General features: G+C 39.6%; 1 protein-coding gene across 5 annotated transcripts in view; it reads left to right on the forward strand.

Annotated features, from left to right (window-relative positions):
• The first annotated feature begins 660 nt into the window (after window positions 1-660).
• The window catches only part of LOC140726739 (interleukin-18 receptor 1-like), a 39,804-nt gene continuing 19,654 nt past the window's right edge, over window positions 661-20,810 (forward strand). For 2 of the 5 annotated variants that reach the window (XM_073043513.1, XM_073043517.1), the window contains exons 1-7: window positions 705-923; window positions 1,106-1,174; window positions 3,030-3,101; window positions 6,978-7,051; window positions 12,642-12,921; window positions 14,208-14,388; window positions 20,261-20,408. In XM_073043513.1, the coding sequence (XP_072899614.1) occupies window positions 3,100-3,101; window positions 6,978-7,051; window positions 12,642-12,921; window positions 14,208-14,388; window positions 20,261-20,408 (685 nt within the window). In that variant the 5' untranslated portion in view covers window positions 705-923; window positions 1,106-1,174; window positions 3,030-3,099. Of the gene's footprint in view, window positions 924-1,085; window positions 1,175-3,029; window positions 3,102-6,977; window positions 7,052-12,641; window positions 12,922-14,207; window positions 14,389-20,260; window positions 20,409-20,810 lie in introns of those variants that run through there. The other 3 variants (XM_073043514.1, XM_073043516.1, XM_073043515.1) reach the window with 3 other exon arrangements.

Genomic DNA, 20,810 nt, shown 5'->3' on the forward strand with positions numbered 1-20,810 from the left:
TCCATCCTCGATCTGGCCGAGATAAACTCAACCACAGGATGACTGACGAGTGTTGGCAGATCTGTTGAGAAGCCTCGGCAATATTCTTTCGTTCTCAGACCAGTGCTAAAACCACGGAAGTCATCTTCCTATCTCTCACCTCCACAATTTTCTTATCACTCGGAAACACACATTTCCACTGAAAAAGGGGCGCGCTTTAAAAAATAGCTTTTTATGTATACAGTGACCTTCTGTTAGCTCCTGGCTAATTCATTCTAAGATATCAGAACTTCCAGCAGCTAGAACTTGCTAAGTACATTATCTACCTAAACTACACTTTGGAAAAAAGTGAACGAAAATCTAAAAACTGCAGCAAAAACCGCGAATGCTAGAAATACCCAGCAGGTCCGATAGCATCTGTGGGAAGAATCTTTGGCTTTGCACAGATGCAGCCCAGCGATCTCATGCTTTAGTGTTTTTATCCCCTGCTGAGAGAAGCACTGGCCCAGGGTAACAGACGTATCCTCCTGGGCTCTGACAAGTTACTTGAAAACTGACACATATTGTTTTTGTTCCCCGTATCGACGGAAAAATCTACAAGGCCGGCGGACATGCTCTGACATGGAGATGATTTGTTTATAGATTTGTAAAATAACTACGCCCAGAGAATTTCAGTACCAGCCCGAAAAGTCGATTGCTTATTCTTCTCCATAGATACTGCCCGGCCTGCCGAGTCCCTCCAGCATTTTGTGTGAGTTACTCTTGATTTCCAGCAATTGCAGAATCTCGTGTGTTTAAGAGAACTAAAGACTGCCCATGCCCTTCCTCGGGCGAAAGTCACGCCCACTATAAATCCAGATTTAACTCATGCAGGGCAACGGAAATATTTGCCATTTGAACGGATCAGCTTTGTTTTCGGAGTAAAAAGCAAAGAAAACTAGCAGGTACAGTAAAGGAAATCGGAGTTTAAGAACTGTTGGAAGGACTCCGGTGCTGGATATTCGGTCTCCGTCACTTGCCATCAATGTAGCGAAATGTCCCGGGAGCTCTCGCCCCGCAGCAAAGAAAGCACGACTTTGAAAAGGATTTAATTTTACCCACAACTTACATTTATCTTGCTTTTCAGTGATCTATCATTCCAGCATCATTCGAATGCCAGGACAGGTATTTTTGGAAGGGATTGTTTTCTGTACCGGTAAGGATCTTCGCAGGTGCCCATGCGAGAGGGGCTGTTAGATGTTAAAGTCACGGCCGGGTGTTCACTTGTGGAGCTCTTGGCAATGGACTCGGTTTGAATTGCTCCATAGAGGGAATTTGACACAAACTACGTTCAGAACCGGCCTGCCAATTAACATTGTGGTTAAAACACAAGACGGGGAATAAACGCGTGCTTTTAGGTCGCCTGACTTAAACCGCGTGATGTTGCCGGTTTTACAGATCTCGATGGTAAAATTCGACTTTAGTAGAAAGGATACTGTCGATTAAGCGAACGGGCAAAAAGAAGCAAACGTGATATAAAGTGGTTACGTGCAATATAGTGGAGAAAGAATAGATATGATCATGAAGGAAATAGATAGTATTAGCATGGAATCGTATTCGACTGTGGTGTTTTGTGAAATGACATGCATTTACAGGCACGACAACTAGTTAGGAAGACAAATAGCAAGTTGGTCTGAAGAGAGAGGGGCGTCCAGGACAAGTGTAAAGTAGCCATTGTATGTTGCGGCACCCGGCGTGATACAAGCACATGCATAGATTGGCTAGATTTATCCTAGGGTTCAAGGGTTGGGCCAGATGAAAAGTTTGAGAAAATCGAATTGATAAGCATTTAGGATTGTGGGAAAAATACACTGTGGTGTTGAAGTTTAAAAGATTCTGAAAGACATTGATAGGGTCAATACTCCCCAATGCCATTAGGCTTTACAATTCTACCGCCAGGACTTAAGAACTTTTTAAAAGCTATTATTAATGCTTTTTGAGATAGTGATTTAGATGCATATCATATTTTTTACTGAGTTAAGTATTGTATGTAATTAGTTTTGCTACAACAAGTGTATGGGACATTGGAAAAAAAAGTTGAATTTCCCCATGGGGATGAATAAAGTATCTATCTATCTATCTAAACCAACAGATCTCATCCTCAGCCTGAGGAATTAAGATCTGAGTGTACAGAATATGTGGTCATCTACTCATCAATGAAGAAATATTTGAATCTGGCAAGTTGTACATCGTCAAATTTTGTATTCCAAAAGCTGGTGTTGACAATATTGAAAACCAAAATGGCTAGGTTTTTAGGCACAAATAGAATTCATGCTCATTGATATTGAACAAGAAAATGAACAAGGTGGAGGATTAGTTATATTTTTACTGAATGGTGGTACAGTTATGAGGGTCATATGCCCAGTTTTGGTCCTTTTTTTATGTTCTCATGATAACACAGGGTTTTGCTTCTTCTGTGGTTACTGGTGAAAGGAAATGTGCCTACTACTCCAGACAGTTATCACCCACTGTAACCCTAACATCTTCTAAAATTAAAAAAATATATATTTCTTATGTTAAATCTTGACAATAATCTAAAGAATAACCCAGACATAAACATTTCAATTGTTGAAACTTAGTGCTGCTCTTTAAGGGACCATTTTTTAGACTTCGCTGAGAACACACAGGTACCATTCTGGGAACAGTGATACCACAGACCACATGATTTCAAATGGTTGGTTCCTGCTGCTATGCCAATTTATATTTTTTATGTTCTAAGTATGTCATCATGGTTCACTACAGTTTTTCATCAATTGAAGATTAAACATAGAACAACTAAGTATGATGCCATTGATTTAAAATCACGGTAAACAACATCTTTACACAAATTAACTTTGGTAAAAGGTCTGCATTTGACCTCTACGTTTTCACTCAATATATGAGTGAAGGAGAGGATTCCTTCTCTGTTGACAGCAACAATTTTATGTGAGTTATGCTCCAGTGATTTAAATTAATTGCCTGAATACAATTATTATTTACATAAACTAACCTTTGACTTGATATCAATACAGATTCAAATTGCAAGAAGGAAGGTATTATTTCAGACCAAGACACTGGAAGAGAAAAGCAATTGAAGTTAACATGTAAGTAGTTGTCCGCCCTGCACAGGCTAGGACCTCCCAGCTAACAGGAGTCAACTGCCACTCATAACCTACAGCCTTTTTAAACCCAGCTCTCATCCACAGCCATTTATTCATCCATCATTCAGTTGCTCCTAGCCTTCAGTTATCTTGTTGTGTTAGCTATCTGTTTTCTCTTGTTTTGTGCCCTCGCAGTTTGTTATTTTGCAATTTATTAGTAAAATATTGTTTACTGCTGAATCTTCTCTGCTGCAATTTTTTGGTCAAGCCTCCTCTGCATTCTCTGAGAGTATTTGTGATAAAGTAACTACTTGTTGTGCTATATTTGTGCTTAAATATTATTCAGCTGAAGACTGGAGTGTTCAATTAACAAAAGATAGCACAGAGGTCAAATCAGCTTTGCACATTGATTCATTTCCAAACCTAACTCCTCTGCATACTGCCGTGGTCATTGGATGTTCATGTATAAATCTGTTTTTGAAAGTGGACCATTTACTCGTGTGTGTGTGTGTGTGTTGGTAGTCTTGTCAGTTTCTGACGACGTGACTTGTGCGAGAGGTACGAAAAATCGCCAAGACTTCCTCAGCTGCAGTGGATAGCCATGACTCTTTCTGTGCCTTGTTGTGCCCTTCCCTCTCCACGAAGCAGTGCAGCACCACCTTCTTGGCTGGTGGATCTTGTAGCTAACCTCATTTGCCCTGAAGGCCAGAACTGGCTTTGCAAGCTGGGGTGGGCATATCCTTATCTCACTGGGTTTGGAGGTTCCCTGGTTTAAGCCACCTGTTGAAGCGGTGTTCTGAACTTGGTCACCGTCACATGCAAACAGTTACTTGGAATCACAGGTGAGAGCTGGGTGGCAGTTGGGGACCAAAGGTGGATGAGCTGCCCCTGGCCGGAACACAGCAAGCCTGCCACCAGAGGTGCTACCCCTCCCTGGACACCGCACGCACCCTACCATTTACTGTATATACAAATCACTGGGTACATTTGTCTTAAAGCATCCAATAATTACTTGTCATTGGGACTTCTTTACAATCTTGAGTTCACTGCTGGTTGAAAGGGTTCTTGCCATTTCCCCTAAAACCATCCACCCACCCACCTCCCCAGCACCACTAGTACCATCCCCATCATTCCAAATATGTAGGCCAGGATACCCAGCATGTGAGATTATTATACATCTAGCTGTGGTCTGAAAAATCTTATATTCCGCTCTTTACAAAAACTCATCCTGCCACTTTGGATCTCACTCTTAAGAAAATTGAACCAAAGCCAAAAATGGAATCAATTTAAAACTTTTATCAGAGGAAAGAAAAAAAATGGCAATGTGCATTTTATGATTAACTTTTGATATCAATTGGTTTTCCTTGGTCAGAGACGGAAGGCAAAATATTAATTAGTTGATTAAATAAAACCCTTTGGCATCTTTTGTGTAAATGTATAGGATAGATTGCAATAGCAAACCCTCACTGCTGAGTAAACAGTAAAGCTCGTACATTTTCTTCTATTTCCAAAAGCATTTTATAAAGTTCTCTTTAGTTGTCTTTGCTATGATTGAAATATAGTGTTCTTGTATATTGCATCACATTTTTGTAACAAAGTACAATCCACATTTAGCTCAAGTATTTGAGTAGGAACTTTATCCCCCATCAGAATCAGAATCAGATTTAACATCACCAGCATCTGTCATGACATTTGTTAACTTTTACAGCAGCAGTGCAATGAAATACGTGATAAATAAATTCAGAGAAAAAAACTGCACTACAGTAAGTATATATGTCTATTAATTTGTTAAGAAAAAGTATTAAGTAGTGAAGATGAAATAAGTAGTGCAAAAAATTTACGAAGTAGTGAGGTAGTATTCAAGGGGTCAATGTCCATTTAGAAATCAGATGGCAGAGAGAAAGAAGCTGTTCCTGAATTGCTGAGTGCGTGCCATCAGGCTTCTGTACCTCCTTCCCAACGGTAACAGTGTGAAGAGGCCATGTCCTGGGTGGTGGGGATCCTTAATGATGGATGCTCCTTTCCTAAATCAATATTCTCTATCTGTCCACTTCAGTAATCAAAAATGATGATATTTCACGGTCTCAACTTTGTTATTGAACCCACCCTAAAATAAAAGAATCCAAAAATGGGTTACAATCATCAAGGGAAAATGAATTTCTTCCCTTTATATTCTACTTCCAATAGATACAAACAATTATGAAAACCGCATTTTGTTTCACTTCAGCAGTTTTGTTTCAGCAGAAACGTGATTTGTCTTCCCATAGGTTACTTTTTTGTCTGAAGCTTCTGTGTCAGGGATAGAGAAAAATAATTGTTGAGTATGCTAGTACCAGTATCTCTTTGTCTCTGAAACATTTAATGCAAGTTAATTGTTGTTTGGCAAAAACTCATATTAAATGTGGTGTTAATTTCAAATTAACTTCTGCTGACCTTAATCGTGCCATCAGTTTTGCTTATTTAATATCCTAATAAAAATACTGTAAAGCAATTCAAAACTGTTCTGATTGGCTTCATAATCTTTACCCTCAGAAACTTAATTTTATCAAATAATCATGGTGAACATATTCTTTCTTATTCCAAGCCCAGCTCATCTAGTGATGGCATCCTTGAAACGCTGGATTCCCTGTGCTTCAGATTTAGATTTGCTAGCTTGTGTTAAGTTTCTTACAGCTTTGTTTTCATCCCTTTAATAAACAAGGAACCCACAACTACCACTTCTAAATGGTTAGTTCTTTTAAATCTGATGTTTTGAGGATCCACCCTTCCTGTACCTCTTTTATCAGCAGCTGTGATCTTTCCATTTAATTTACACTCTTATTAGGTCCATCACCCACTCTTATTTTCATTGGAATTCTTCTTTTTAATCAGACTTTTGATCAGTATTGTGAATAACACTTTTTAGCAATATAGAACTACGTCTCTCTGTGAAGTACCTTCACGTCATAATTCTACATGGAATATCAGGACAATCCATCATGACATTTTTATACAGAATGTGTGTGTGTTTTGGCTAATATACTCAGTAATTCACATAGATTACTGGTGTATGTTGTTTTGATTGTGTGAATGAAAAGTAAGTTAGTGGAAGTATTCCATTAACGGAATGTTTCTATTATCTTTTAATGTTAATGACCCAAAGTTTTAGTGGGAGGCATATTGATAAGGATCTTCATACCAGAAGGGATTGTATAAAGTATTCAAAGGCAAGCAGCAACAAGTTAACCCACAAGGAGGAGCATATAAATTTGAGCTGGAATTTAAGAATGTTTTTCTTTTCACCTACTCTGTCATTCCAAACTTTTCTAGAGAAGAGAGCTTTGGGTTGTTAAGCCTCTTCTGATGGTTGTAAATGTTTAGTTCTATTATTGCTCTTGAAAATCTTTTTGATACCATTTATTTGCTAGTATTAGTTTTTGATCAAGTAAATGTATTAAGCTCTAGAGTTTGAAGGAAGATTTATTTCTGCTTCAGGTTCCGGAGCCAATGAGAGATACGACACAAAAGTAGACAATTTGGCCCAGTAGACAACTAGTTCCGCACCAACCATTAACTACCCAATTATGCTATTTCTACATTAATTCCATTTATTATTCTCTCATCAATGCTCCCCAGACTCGACCATTCATTGACATACCAGGAGCTATTTACAGTGGCCAATTACCGTATCAATGTGCAGCTCCTTGGGTTGTGGGAGGAAACTGGGGCACCCAAAGGAAACCTACATGCTCGCAAGTAGCATGTGTAAACTCCACATAGAGAGCACTCAAGGTTGGGAATGAGGCAGCAACTCTACCAGCTGCACCATTCTTTTGTTTATCCATGTCTTTTACTGCCTTAAGGCTAACTATGTTCTCATGATTTTAATCTGAACTTCAGGATGGTCATGATGCCTTGGATGATTTTTCTACTATTTGCCACAGCTGAAATGAGAAATAAACACATTTCTGAAGGTAAGTTATGCAGGACATAATCTGTGTGAAACATTAAAGAAATAAGTTGTAATTCACAATGAATATAAATTGTGTTCCGAAGTATTATCACACAGAAATACTAGTCTGAAAGGAACTAACACGTACATTGAAAGGCCTTAATAAAGTGGATGTGAAGAGGATGTTTCCTAATGTGGGAGAGTCTAAGACCAGAGGATACAACCTCAGAATGGAGGGTTGTCCTTTTAGAACAGAGATGAGGAGGTGTTTCGTTAGCCAAAGAGTAGTGAATCTGTGGAATTTGTTGTTACAAGCAGCTGTGGAGGCCAAGTTTTAATGTATAATTAAAGCAGAGGTTGATATATTTTAGATTGGTCAGGGCTTGAACGGATGTGTGTGTGGGGGATGAAGGTAGCAGATTAAGGCTGAGAGGAAAAACGGATCAGCTATGATAACTTGGTGGAGCTGACTTGATGGGTCAAATGGCCGAATTCTGCACTTATGGTCTTATTTCATGGTCTTATTTCATCGTCTTTGTCAAAATGTGACGTAAGCCTGAGGATTAAATCAGTTCAGAATTCAGTAAAAACATTTCTAATGTAATTGATAGAAACACAGAACATAAGAATCAACTAGTAAGAGAAGAATAACTGAAAGTAAAACCTTCTCTGGTTATGTTAGAGAGACGAAACTGAAACAGGCGTGTGTTCTTTGCAGAGACAGCAGAAAGAAGAGACAAGCACTTCTTTATGATGGAAAATAAACCAAAATAAGTCCCAGAAATTGCAGAGAAACAGAAGTTTAGTTAAAGAGAGGAACTTACTTATGCTGAAATTACTTGCTAGTGAGGGAATAGTAATGAAGAAATCAAGGAACAAAAAGCCAGTTAATCATCTGGATCTAACAGTTTACTGGATAGGTGCTGTAGGAAATAATTCTGAATGGTCTAGAATAGTTCCCTCAAAAAGAAAATGTTATTCATGAAAGTGATGGATGAACCTTATGATAGTTTACAATGCCATACTGACGGGAAATGACGATCAATTATTAGCTTCCTGGTGAAAGCACGCTTTCAAAATCTTAATACTATTGTGCAGAGTTCAACAGAGTTTTGAAAGTAGATTATGTTTGTTAATCCTGATTTTTGAGAGTAGGTAGTTAATGAAAAATGGCAAGATGCCCACCCCCCCCCCCCCAATCATTCTACTGTTTCTCTCTCTCCTGCAGGGTACTACCAGAATTTTATGTTCTTGAATTTGATTTCCAGCTTCTGCAGTTTACTTTTGCTTTTCATATAGGGAAAACTCAGTATTAGAATTTTCAGTGAGTCATTGAAAGTTACCATACAAGAGATAAACAGATAAGAGGTTACCACACAGGATAAGACTAATGATATTAGGGTTTTTTTCCTGTTCATTCATTGAGTTGCTGGTATAATCAGCAGTTCCTTCCTCTGGGAAGGTGGTGATAAGCAGCCTTCGTGAATGCTGCAATACTTGGATTAATGGCATTCCAACACTGATATAAGGAAATGCTTCCAAGACTGTATGAAGAGGATACTTCATTTAAAAGTAAGGATGGTACTTGATTTGCTGGGGAATTCTGCTGCACCTGCCTTTCTGATTGGTAGAATGTAAATGTTAAGTAGGTGCAATTGAAGAACTCTTAGTGAACTGCAGCAGTATATTCTGCACATGCTGGCCCTATTTTTTTCCCTGTCTGTTAAAGCTTTAATCTTAATATAATCACCTTTGTATTAAATCTATTCATGGCCAGGCCCCTCTCTATCCCTCTACCTTCAATGCAATATTTTCTATGCATTGCTCAATAACTCAATAGTGTCTTAGGCATCTAGTCCCAAGTAATAAACTTTCTTTCCAAACTTTCCCAGCACGGGTCTCCTTCAAGACAAACCTTAAAATACAATAAAAATAAAGACAGAACATGTTGGTAATACTCAGCAAGGCATGCCACATCTGTGGGAAGAGAAACAGAGCTCTCATTTTGAGTTTTTGAGCCAAAACAGCACTTCCTGATTTTATTTCAGATTTCCAATATCTGCAATGATTATTTGAATATAGACACATATCATTGACCAAAGTCTTAAATAGCTTATATAATAATGTTTTAGTTTCAGGATCAGGGTGCCAGGGTCAGGGACTTCTTGGATTGGGTCCACAGCAATCTTAAGTAGGAGGGTGAGCAGCCGAAAGTTGTTGTCCATGTCAGTATCAATGATATGAATAGAAAGGGTGACAAGGTCCTGCAAGTGATCTCAAGGAATTAGGTGCTTAGTTAAAGGTCAGGACCTCCAGGGTTGTGATATCAGGATTGCCACCTGTGTTACATATTCATGAGGCCAGAAAAAGGAAGATAATACAGTTTAACGTGTGGCTAAAGAGAAGGCGCAAGAGAAAGGGCTTCAGGTATTTGGATGATTGGGTTTTCTTCCAGTGAAGGTGGGACCTGTACAAAAGGGATGGTTTGCTTTGATCTGGAGGGGGACTAATTCCTTAGTGGAAAAGTTAATGCTGCATGGGTGGGTTTAAACTGATGCTGCAGGGAGATGGGAACCAGACTGCCAGAGCACATAGTGGTGTGCTTGTGGAGAAAGATGGTGGTTAGGTCTACACACAAAGTTAGGAATCGAAAGGTTGAGCATGGTGGGTCTAAAGTTTGAGTTTTGTATATTTCAATGCAAGAAGTGTTATAGGAAAGGTGGATGAGCTTAGGGCATGGATCAGCACGTGGAATTGTGACTTTGTAGCTGTTTGTGAGACTTGGTTACCAGAGGGGCAAGTTCCAGGGTTCTGTTATTTTAGATATGATAGATCAGGAGAGATTAAAAGGGGAGGGCGGGAATACTAGTCAGGGAAATTGTCACAGCAGTGCTCTGTCAGGGCAAGCTGGAGAGCTTGTCTACTGAGGCTATATGAGTGGAACTGAGAAATAAGAAAGGGATGATTACCTTAATGGTATTATATGATAGACCATCCATAGTCAGCAGGTTTTAGAGGATCAGATTTGTAGAGAGATCGTAGACTGTTGCAAGAAACATAAGGTTGTGATAGATGATTTTAACTTTCCACATATTGACAGGGGCTCCCATACTGTGAAAGGGCTGGATGGCATAGAGTTTGCCAAATGTGTTATGGAAAGTTTTCTTAATCAATACCTAGAGATCCCACCTAAGAGTGTGATACTAGATCTCCTATTAAGCAATAAGACATGGCCGGTGACTGAAGTATGCATCCAGTGATCTTAATGTCATTAGTTACGAGATAATCAGGGAGAAGCATAGGTCTGGTCTTTGGGTTGAGATTCCAAATTAGAGAAAGGCCAATTTTGATAGTACCTGAAAGAATTTGGCACCTGTGTATTTGGATAAAGGTTTCTGGCAAAGGTGTGCTTGGCAAGTGGGAGGGCTTTGAAAGGGAAATTTGTGAGTACAGAGCTTGTATGCTCCTGTCAGAAAGAAAGGCAACAGTACAATGATTAGGGAACCTTGTTTTTTGAGAGATATTGAGGCCCAGGCTATATAGGCAGGAAGGAACAAAAGAGGTACTTGATAAGTATAAAAATTGCAAAAGAACACTTAAGAAAGAAATCAGGAAGGCTAAAAGGAGGCATGAGGTTGCCCTAGCAACAAGGTGAAGGAGAACCCCAAGGGCTTCTACAGATTTATTAAGAGCAAAGGGATAGAAAGGGATAAAATTGGTCCTCTTGAATATCAGAGTGGTCATCTATGCATGGAGCAAAAACAGATGGGGGAGATCCATCTTGACAGGGACAAAAAATGGATTTTTTGCATCTGTATCTACTTGGGAGGTGGACACAGAGTCTATGTAAGTGAAGCAAAACAGCAAAGAGCTTATAGTCCATAAACATATTATGGAGGAGGAGCTGTTTTTCACCATGAGGTAAATTAGGGTTGATAAATCCCCAGGGCCTGGCAAGTGTTCCCTTGGACCTGTGAGAGGCTGGTGCAGAAGTTGTATGGGCCCCAGCAGAGATATTTAAAGCATCCTTAGCAATGGGTGAAGTGCCAGAGGATTGGAGGATAGCTAATGTTGTTTTGTTGTTTAAGAAAGGCTCTCAGAATAAGTCAGGAAGTTATAGATCATTGAGCCTAACATTAGTAGTGGATACATTATTGGATGGTATTCTAGGGGACCTGATGTGTGAGTATTTGGATAGAGATGGTCTGATTAGGGATAGTCATCTTGGCTTTGTGCATGGTAAGTGATCTTATAGAGTTTTTTTTTGAGAAAGTTACCAGGAAAATTGTTAAAGACAAGCAGTGGATGCTCTCTGCATGGACCCTAGCAAGGCCTTCAACAAGTTCTAATGGGAGGTTTGTCAAGAAGGTTTGGTCAACTGGCATTCAGGATGAGGTAGAAAATTGGATTAGATATTGGCTTTACAGGAAAAGCCAGAAGTGGTAGTGGGTGGCTGTGTTTCTGTCTGTGACAACTGGTGAGCCACAGGGATCGTTGCTGGATCCATTGTTGTTTGTCATCTATATCGGTAATCTGGAAAATAATGTAGTAAACTGTATCAACAAATTTTTAGATGGTGCCAAGACTGGGGGTGTAGTGGACAGTGAGGAAGGCTATCAAAGCTGGCAGTGGGATCTGGACTAGCAGGAAAAATGCGCTGAAAAATGGACAATGGAACTTAATGCAGACATGTGTGAGGAGTTGCACTTCAGGAGGATAAACCAGAGTAGGACTTACATAGTGAGCAGTTATTCAGAGGGATTCTGGAAATACAGATGTATAATTCCTTGAAGGTGGTGTCAAAGATAGAAAGGGTCATAAAGAGAGTTTTTGGCATATTGGCCTTTATAAATCAAAATATTGAGAAGAGGAATTGAGGAGTGATGTTGAAGTTTGTAAGACAATGATGAGACCTAATTTAGAATATTGTGTGCAATTTTGGTCACCTACCTACAGGAAAGATATCAATAAGATAGATAGATTGCAGAGAAAATTTACAAGGGTATGCCAGGAATTGAGGACCCAAGTTACAGGCACTTTATTCCCTATAGCATAGGAGAATGAAAGGAGATTTGATAGAGATATGAAAATTAATAGGGGCTTAGATAGGGTAAATACAAACAGACTTTTTCCACTGAGGTTGGGTGAGACTAGAACTAGAGGCCACGGGTTAAGGGTAGAAATTGAACTGTTTAAAGGCAACATGAATAACTTCTTCACTCAGAGGGTAGTGAGAGAGTGGAGTGAGTTGCCAGCAAAAGTAGTAATGCGGGTTCTATTTCAACTTTTAAGAGATAAGTACATGGATGGGAAGGGTATGGAAGGCACAGTCTGAGTCCAGGACGCGGCAGGTTCGTGTTTTGGCCTATAGACTAGATGGGCTGGATGGTATGTTTGTGCTGTTCTGTTCTCTCACTCTGTGAATGTCAGATTTTGCCTGATAATACGTTTGTAAAAATGTTTATTTTTTTCTATACTCAAGGTACTTTTTAAATTATTTCCTTGTTTTGATTTATGTTTCCAATTGTTGAACATGTAAATATATTTTATCTTATGGAGTAAATTGCTGCTGTATTTTAAGGAAGTGTTCTTAAAAACCATTCTATGTTTAGGATATGAAACTAATATCTGTCCGCCATTTCAATCTACAACTGTATTTGCTAATGTTGGAGAACATGCCCGTTTAAGATGTCAGCTGTGCAATGGATCCAGTCCAATCAACATGAGTGACCGTCAAACACATGGATTTACAATTTCTTGGTTTAAAGGCAATTTCAAAAGTGGATTAATGGAACTTTTAGACAATGGGAACAGAATTGCTGCTCAGTGGCCCTTCTTAGGATTTTGGCCTGCATTTGTCAATGACACTGGAAGATATTTTTGTTCTCTCTTGTAAGTAGTGTTGAGGGTTACTATCTAAGATATGGGAGGGAATGAGGGTGGTAGGGGCAGGGTGTGTGGGGGAGGTGCAGTGATTTTCACCTTAGCCAGTATAAGCAATCTATCCCCACCCAAACTGTCAAGCCCTTTCAGAATTTTATTTGTTTCAATGACTTTTCATTCATCTAAACTTCAAAGAGTATAGGCCAATCAATTTAAACTTACCTCATGATAATTCTTCACATCCCTACACAGGGCACCACGTTTCATCAAAAATTCAGAACTTCAGAGACAAGACTAAAAGCACTGTCACTGCTATGTAATTTATTTAGTTCTATCAATGACGGATGGATTTATAATCAAGTGTTCATCCTTGCAAATTGAATATCATTACATATGCCCATACCATCCTCCATCTGCCATTTTCTGTCCACTTACCCAACCCTTCCTATTTTTAATATGTCTTCTTCAGTTTACTTTCTTAAATGGCTTTGTATCATTATTGAACTTAGGTAATATTTGATCCCTTCATCTATGTTATCAACATTGAGGATTGAAATACAGGGGACCTAGAACTGAAATCCTTACAGAAACCCATTATTTACTGCCTCCCAACTTGAAAATCACCTGTTTATTCCAACCCTCTGAATTACAGATTTTAAACAATCTTTTGATAATAGGAGTGCTTAATTTGCATTAAAAAAACTAAATATATTACATTAATGGTTACCCTTTATCTATCTTCATGCTAAAATATGTCAAATGGGTTTGACAAACAGGATTTCTCTATTGTTCAGCTAATGCTGCCTTATCACCATATCGATTTCTGAGAATCCTGTTATTGCTTTCTAATAATGGAAAGCTGCAGTTGTTAGGCTAATTGGCTCGCAGTTCATATTCTTTCTCTGTTTCAGAACATATAGAACATAGAAAACCTACAGCACAAAACAGGCCCTTTGGCCCACAATGCTGTGCCCAATCATGTACTTACTTTAGAAATTACCTAGGGTTACCCATAGCCCTCTATTTTTCTAAGCTCCATGTACCTATCCAGGAGTTTCTTAAAACACGCTATTGTATTTCTTGCTGCTTTTTGATCTTCCCGAATCTGGGAATTTTGCCGGTACCACCAATGCATTCACTATAGTCGCTTCATTAAAAACCTTAAATTATGGAGCATCAAGTGTGCAATATTGAACAGTCCTTGGCTTCATTATTGTCACAAGGACTTTTTAATGTATTGTAATTAATTATATCAAATTCCTCACTTTAAAACCACCATTCTTTTCACTTAACAGCAATGGAACTCACAACATTCCAGGTCCAAATGTAAGTTTGAATGTTATACCAATCAGTGAAGGATGTTACAGTGAAGAATTAGAATATACCCGGAATGGATACATTGGATTATCAGGTCGATTGGATTGTCCACACATGGAAGAGTACGAGTATAACACAAAGGATCTGAAGTGGTATAAGGTGATTAGCTTCTACTTAATCTATTAACCTACCAGTTTTAGAAATTACACTTTGCTTGGAAAGCACTCCGAAGAGGAAAGTTCAACGTAGGCAAAACCTTGCTGCTTCCAAAATCGTAGGGCCTTTAAATATGAAAGGCTTTGATTCATGGAACTGTTGTGACTGTGGTCGACGTCGCCAAAGAGACGCTGAAGCTGGTGATATAGAAGTCTTTATTCATCTTAACAAGCAGGCATCATTCTGGAGACACTTTTGGTAGAACCAAAAAGTACATCACATTTTTATACCCTTAATATCAATGATAACATTAAGTGATTCAATAATTACAATGGCATTGTCTATTGCAATGCTTTAGGTTGGCTTTTAGTTCCTTTGAGGTATATATTTTCAGTGGAAGCACATTGTAATTGATAAGACACGTCTGAAGGTTCAAACGCTTTGTTGAGAGAGAATAATTAGCATAGATATCCTACAAGACTTCAGACACTGAAAATTAATGTTGTTTGGTCTGTCTTTGAGTACACAAATATCCTGAGTACACAAAACTACTGAATGCTCTCCAACTCTTTCTGCACTACCTTTACAACTGCTTTGGCACTGCATGCACTCATGCTGAGCTTATCAAGTTCATCAACTTTGCCTCCAACCTGTCTTTAAATTCATGTGGTTAATTTCTCACACCTCTCCACCCTTTCTCGATCTCTCTGTCTCCATCTCTGCAGCCAAACTTTCTACCAACATTTTTTATAAACTGCTGATTCCCACAACTATCTTAACTATACTTCTTCCTACCCTGTCTCCTGTAAAAATGCTATTACCTTTTCTCAGTTCCTTCATCACCACTGCATCTGTTCCCAGGATGAGGCCTTCCTTGCCAGGACATAGCAGAAGAACTTAATGAGTACTTTGCTTCAGTATTCACTATGGAAAAGGATCTTGGTGATTGTAGGGATGACTTATAGCAAACTGGAAAGCTTGAGCATGTAGATATTAAGAAAGAGGATGTGCAGGAGCTTTTGGAGAGCATCAAGTTGGATAAATCACCTGTACCAGACGAGGGGTACCCCAGACTACTGTGGGGGGTGAGGGAGGAGATTGCTGAGCCTCTGGCGATGATCATCAATGGGGATGGAGAGGTTCTGGAGGATTGGAGGGTTGTGAATGTTGTTCCCTTATTCATGAAAGGGAGTAGAGATAGCCCAGGAAATTATAGGCCATTGAGTCTTACTTCAGTGGTTAGTAAGTTGTTGGAGAAGATCCTGAGAGGCAGGAATTATGAACATTTGGAGAGGCATAATATGATTAGGAATAATCAGCATGGCTTTGTGAAAGGCAGGTTGTGCCTTACAAGCCTGATTGAATTTTTTGAGGATGTGACTAAACACATTGATGATGGTAGAGAAGTAGATGTAGCATATATGGATTTCAACAAGGCACTTGACAAGGTACCCCATGCGAGGCTTATTGAGAAAGTAAGGAGGCATGGGATCCAAGGGGACATTGCTTTGTGAATCCTGAACTGGCTTGCCCACAGAAGGCAAAGAGTGGTTGTAGACGGGTCATATTCTGCATGGAGGTCAGTCACCAGTGGTGTGCCTCAGGGATCTGTTCTGGGACCCCTACTCCTCGTGACTTTTATAAATGACCTGGATGAGGAAGTGGAGGGATGGGTTAGTAAATTTGCTGATGACACAAAGGTTGGAGGTGTTGTGGATAGTGTGGAGGGCTGTCAGAGGTTACAGTGGGACATTGATAGAATGCAAAAGTGGGCTGAGAAGTAGCAGATGGAGTTCAACCCAGGTAAGTGTGAGGTGGTTCATTTTGGTAGGTGAAATATGATGGCAGAATATAGTATTAATGGTAAGACTCGACAGCGTGGAGGATTAGAGGGATCTTGGGGTCTGAATCCATAGGACACTCAAAGCTGCTGCGCAGGTTGTCTCTGTGGTTAAAAAGGCATACAGTGCATTGGCCTTCATCAGTCTTGGGATTGAGCTTAGGAGCCAAGAGGTAATGTTAGAGCTATATAGGACCCTGGTCAGACCCCATTTGGAGTACTGCGCTCAGTTCTGGTTGCCTCACTATAGGAAGGATGCAGAAACCATAGAAAGGGTGCAGAGGAGATTGTCAAGGATGTTGCCTGGATTGGGGAACATGCCTTATGAGAATAGGCTGAGTGAACTCTGCCTTTTTTCCTTGGAGCGACGGAGAATGAGAGGTGACATGATAGAGGTGTATAAGATGATGAGAGGCTTTGATCCCAGAGCTGAAATGGCTAGCACGAGGGGGCACAGTTTTAAGGTGCTTGGAAGTAGGTACAGAGAAGATGTTAGGGCTAACTTTTTTACTCAGAGAGTGGTGAGTGCGTGGAATGGGCTGCCGGCGACAGTGGTTGAGGCGGATACGTTAGGGTCTTTTAAGAAACTCCCGGACAGGTATATGGAGCTCAGAAAAGTAGAGGGCTATAGGTAATCCTAGGTAATTTCTCAGGGAAGGACACGTCTGGCACAGCTTTGTGGGCCAATGGGCCTGTATCGTGCTGTAGGTTCTCTATGTTTCGATGTTACTATGACATCAAAGGTGTCCTCCATCTTCAAGGAATGGGGGCTCATCCACCATTGATGCTGCCCTCACCCACATTTCCTCCATTTCCCGAACATCTGCGCTCACCCTGTTTTCCCATGGCCTTAACAAGTAGAGTTTCTCTTCTCCTCACTTACCATCCCATGAGCCTCCACATCCAACGCATCATTCTCCACAATTTCCACTTTATTTAAACAGGATTCTACCACCAAAGACATCTTTACTCCCTCCCACACACTCTGCTTTCTGTGAGTACCACTCCTTCCATGTCTATTAATCCCTCCCCTCTATTCTCCCCCCGGTACATTTTCCAGCAAGCAACAGATATGCTATACTTGGCTGTTCACCTCCTCCCTTGCCAGCATTCAGTTCTTCCAGGAGAGGCAACACTTCACCTGCAAACCTGTCAGGATAATGTATTTTTTCCGGTGCTTCCAGTGTGGATTCCTTTGGAGACAGCCGATATAAATCAAAGGACCACTTTGTTGAGTACCTCCGCTGCATCTGGCAAAAATGGAATTTTCCAGTGGCCAAACATTGTAATTCTGATTTGCATTCCTGTTCTGACATGTTGGTCCATAGCTTCCTATTCTGCCACATCTATGGTATGTCAATTTTCAAAGATGCTGACCTGCGGAGTTCCTCCAGTATTTTGTGAGTGTTGCTCTGGATTTCCAGTGTCTGCAAAATCACTTGTGTTTATGCTTGCCTGGACCTGTGACCATGTTTGACATGCTAAGAGACAACATCAGCCTGGTCTGCTAGCTTGAACTCAATCACAGTGGCGCTATTAACTTACCTGTGTTGCCTGGTTTGATGCAAGCCAATTAACACAGCCCCATTTTCTTAATTTTTGGCTGTTGCATATGCAAACTGTTAGCCTGTGGGCCAGTTTAACTTCAGTTTACTGCTTACAGTTGACAATAAGCTTCTTGAACTTATTTACATTCACAATAAAAACTGAAGATAGGTCCTTGTTTGAATCAATAACTGCTATTTTCAAATAACTCCAGAATACTCCCTAACAGGAACAAATAACTGCTAAGACTTCTGTACTAAGCTTAGCAGTTTTCACAGAACTAAAAAGAAATAATGCTGGAAACACTCAACATGTAAGTCAACATCTGTGCAAAGAGAAACAGAGTTAACATTCATGCCTCCCATCTGGTTAAAATGGCGCCAGTGTACAACACTCTCTCGATCAGCCTCGATGTGAGGTAACTTCAAGACGGGAGGCAAGCCGATGTTCGATTCCATTTCGCCAGTTAAAAGTGTCCATTAATAACTGAATAAATGCATCGAGGAAGATTGAGACATTGAGGCAAATGTGGAGGGCGGAAGTTTCAGTGCCAACTGCCTGCCTTTTGATTGCTGCCAAGAAAGATTCTGTAGGCAGCCTATCACTGTGTGGCAGGCGCATAGACCTCTCTGCTTCATGTGCTTTCCTTCTCTTTTGACGAATGTTGCTGATACCATAGCATGGTATCCTGGTTCTGCATTTATGGATGGGACTATTGTGTTTATATACTGTGGATTTATTCATATTTATAGTTTTCCTATTCTGTGTTTTTTATCACCCATTCCTTTTCCATTTTGTTGTGCGAGCATGGAGTGGGGAGAACGGTTTGGGGTTGATGTTCTGTTTGTGTTCTGTTAGTTTATTTCTGTGTGGGAGGCGCTGTTTTTTGGGGGTCGATGTTCCTGTTCTGTTTTGTGTAGGAGGAGGGGTTTGATGATCAGAATGTCATTCTTTTTTGTACAGGGGGTGGGCTTGATGTTTCTCTCTGAACAACTTGCATGTTCAATCTTTGTTTCATGGCTATCTGGAGAAGACAAATGTCAGTATATGGATCTGTCCTTTGATAATAAATGAACCTTTGAACATTCTAGATCAAAGATCTAGATTACACTCACTGTGGGTGGAATTCCTTTAAGGACTACCTCTGCCTTCCAGTAAAGTGGAAACTAATGGTAATCTGGTGGACAGAATTAGAAATAGTAGTGGTATTGTCATTTAACGAGCATGATCAGATATTTGGAAGTGACCTCATAAAGAACAGAAGCTTAGTGCAAACCCATCTCTTCTGTTTCCCTAAATCTCACCCACTGTTGTCCAGTTTTAAGAGTGGCATAAAATTTATGAGGAACGTGTCTCTTAGAGATCTGCAAAAAGAATTTGGCATAGGCTGAAGGACGAATAAACTGTTGTTCATAGGACAGATGGAGCAGAGCCAAGGTGCAGGAAGACTTCAGAGAAATATGCAATTTAATTTCCTGCTAATCTCAGATTTATAATAAATGTTTAATTATGCATTAAATGCAATAAAATCCTCCTCCAAATTATTACGGATTTCTGTGTAGATGTGTTTTCTAACTTCTGTCCTGCAATTCATTTAAAGTTATTTTTCCATAGCTTAGATTCCTGGAGGAGTTTAAATAAGTTTGTTCTATTTTATTTTATTCATTTATTGAGCTACAGCATGGAATAGGCACACCGCCCAGCAACCCCCGATTTAACCCTAGCATAATTGTGAGACAATTTACCATGGCCATTTAACCTACCAAACAGTACATCTTTGGAATTTTGGAGGAAACTGGAGCAGCCAGAGGAAACCCATGTGGGCACAGGGACTGGCGGGAATTGTTCTATTATTTCCCTTAATGTCTTGAAAACATTAAATTAGCGCATATCTCCTAAATTCCAATAAATACAATGCTATACTCTGTAAACCTTGTCTCATGATTTAATCCACAGAACTGCTGTTAGAAATCTACAGCATACTTTGTATGAGACCAGTATAACCTTTCTAAGTGTGGTGCTCTTAATGTGGTATCCATGCGGTATCATCAGTGACTTGTACAGTTACTCCATAACTTCTCTATTGTGCTCCAATCCTCTAGCTACAATAGACTTTTCATTTATTTGCAGCATATACTCAGCATATTTTATTTTTTGGGGGGTAGAAGATTATTGGATCTTCTTTCACCGTTTAGGAAGCACAGTTTTCTATCTATTAGGGATATCTTGCTTTTTGACTTCAGCGAAAACTGTTTGCTGTAGATTAGCCTATTTGCTTAAATCATTAAGATCTCTTTGCAGCTTAAAGATGCCACCTATATTTCTGTTTTTGTGCCATTGGCAAACTGGGATAGGTGTTTTTCTGCCCCTCATTTAATTCACTTGCAATAAATAGTTACAACCTCATAACATGATAAGAATGTTATTTTGTTGCTTGTCTATGTACTATCATATTAAGTATTAATGTCAATTGAACCATATGTTCTTCAGAATTGTCAAGAGGAAGTTGCTACAGGATCACCACTGGACTTTCATTCTCTTGGAGAGGAAAATGCTGGACATTACACTTGTGTACTTTCCATTGAACATTTTGGAAGACGATACAATGTTACAAGGACTTTGGAGTTAAAACTGAATGGTACTTTTAAAAAATCAATTGCTTGGGCCTGAGATGGAGGAAATAAAGTTAAATGCAGTGGCTCAATGAAGTGTAATTTTGTGCAGTGAAAATGTATTCATGCTTTCCTTCTGACACTAGAGTATTGCAGTTATCCCTGGACCTGTGGAAAAGCATTGCTAGATTGCTCTTGGAACAGATGTCCATCTTTAAATATCAGATGAATAAACATTTGGCAGCTAAGGGTCACAAGGAACAATAGTTAATAGATATTTACCATTCAGCAAAGTCTGAATGCCAGAATTATCTGAAATCTTTCAGTTGGATTTTTAAATACTCTAGCAACATAATCTTAATATAAGTGGGGTGTTAGGAAATGAGGATTATATAAAAATACCAGTTGCTTTCATATGTATTTCATTC

Source organism: Hemitrygon akajei, chromosome 4, assembly GCF_048418815.1.
Source record: "Hemitrygon akajei chromosome 4, sHemAka1.3, whole genome shotgun sequence".
Taxonomy (NCBI): Eukaryota; Metazoa; Chordata; class Chondrichthyes; order Myliobatiformes; family Dasyatidae; genus Hemitrygon; species Hemitrygon akajei.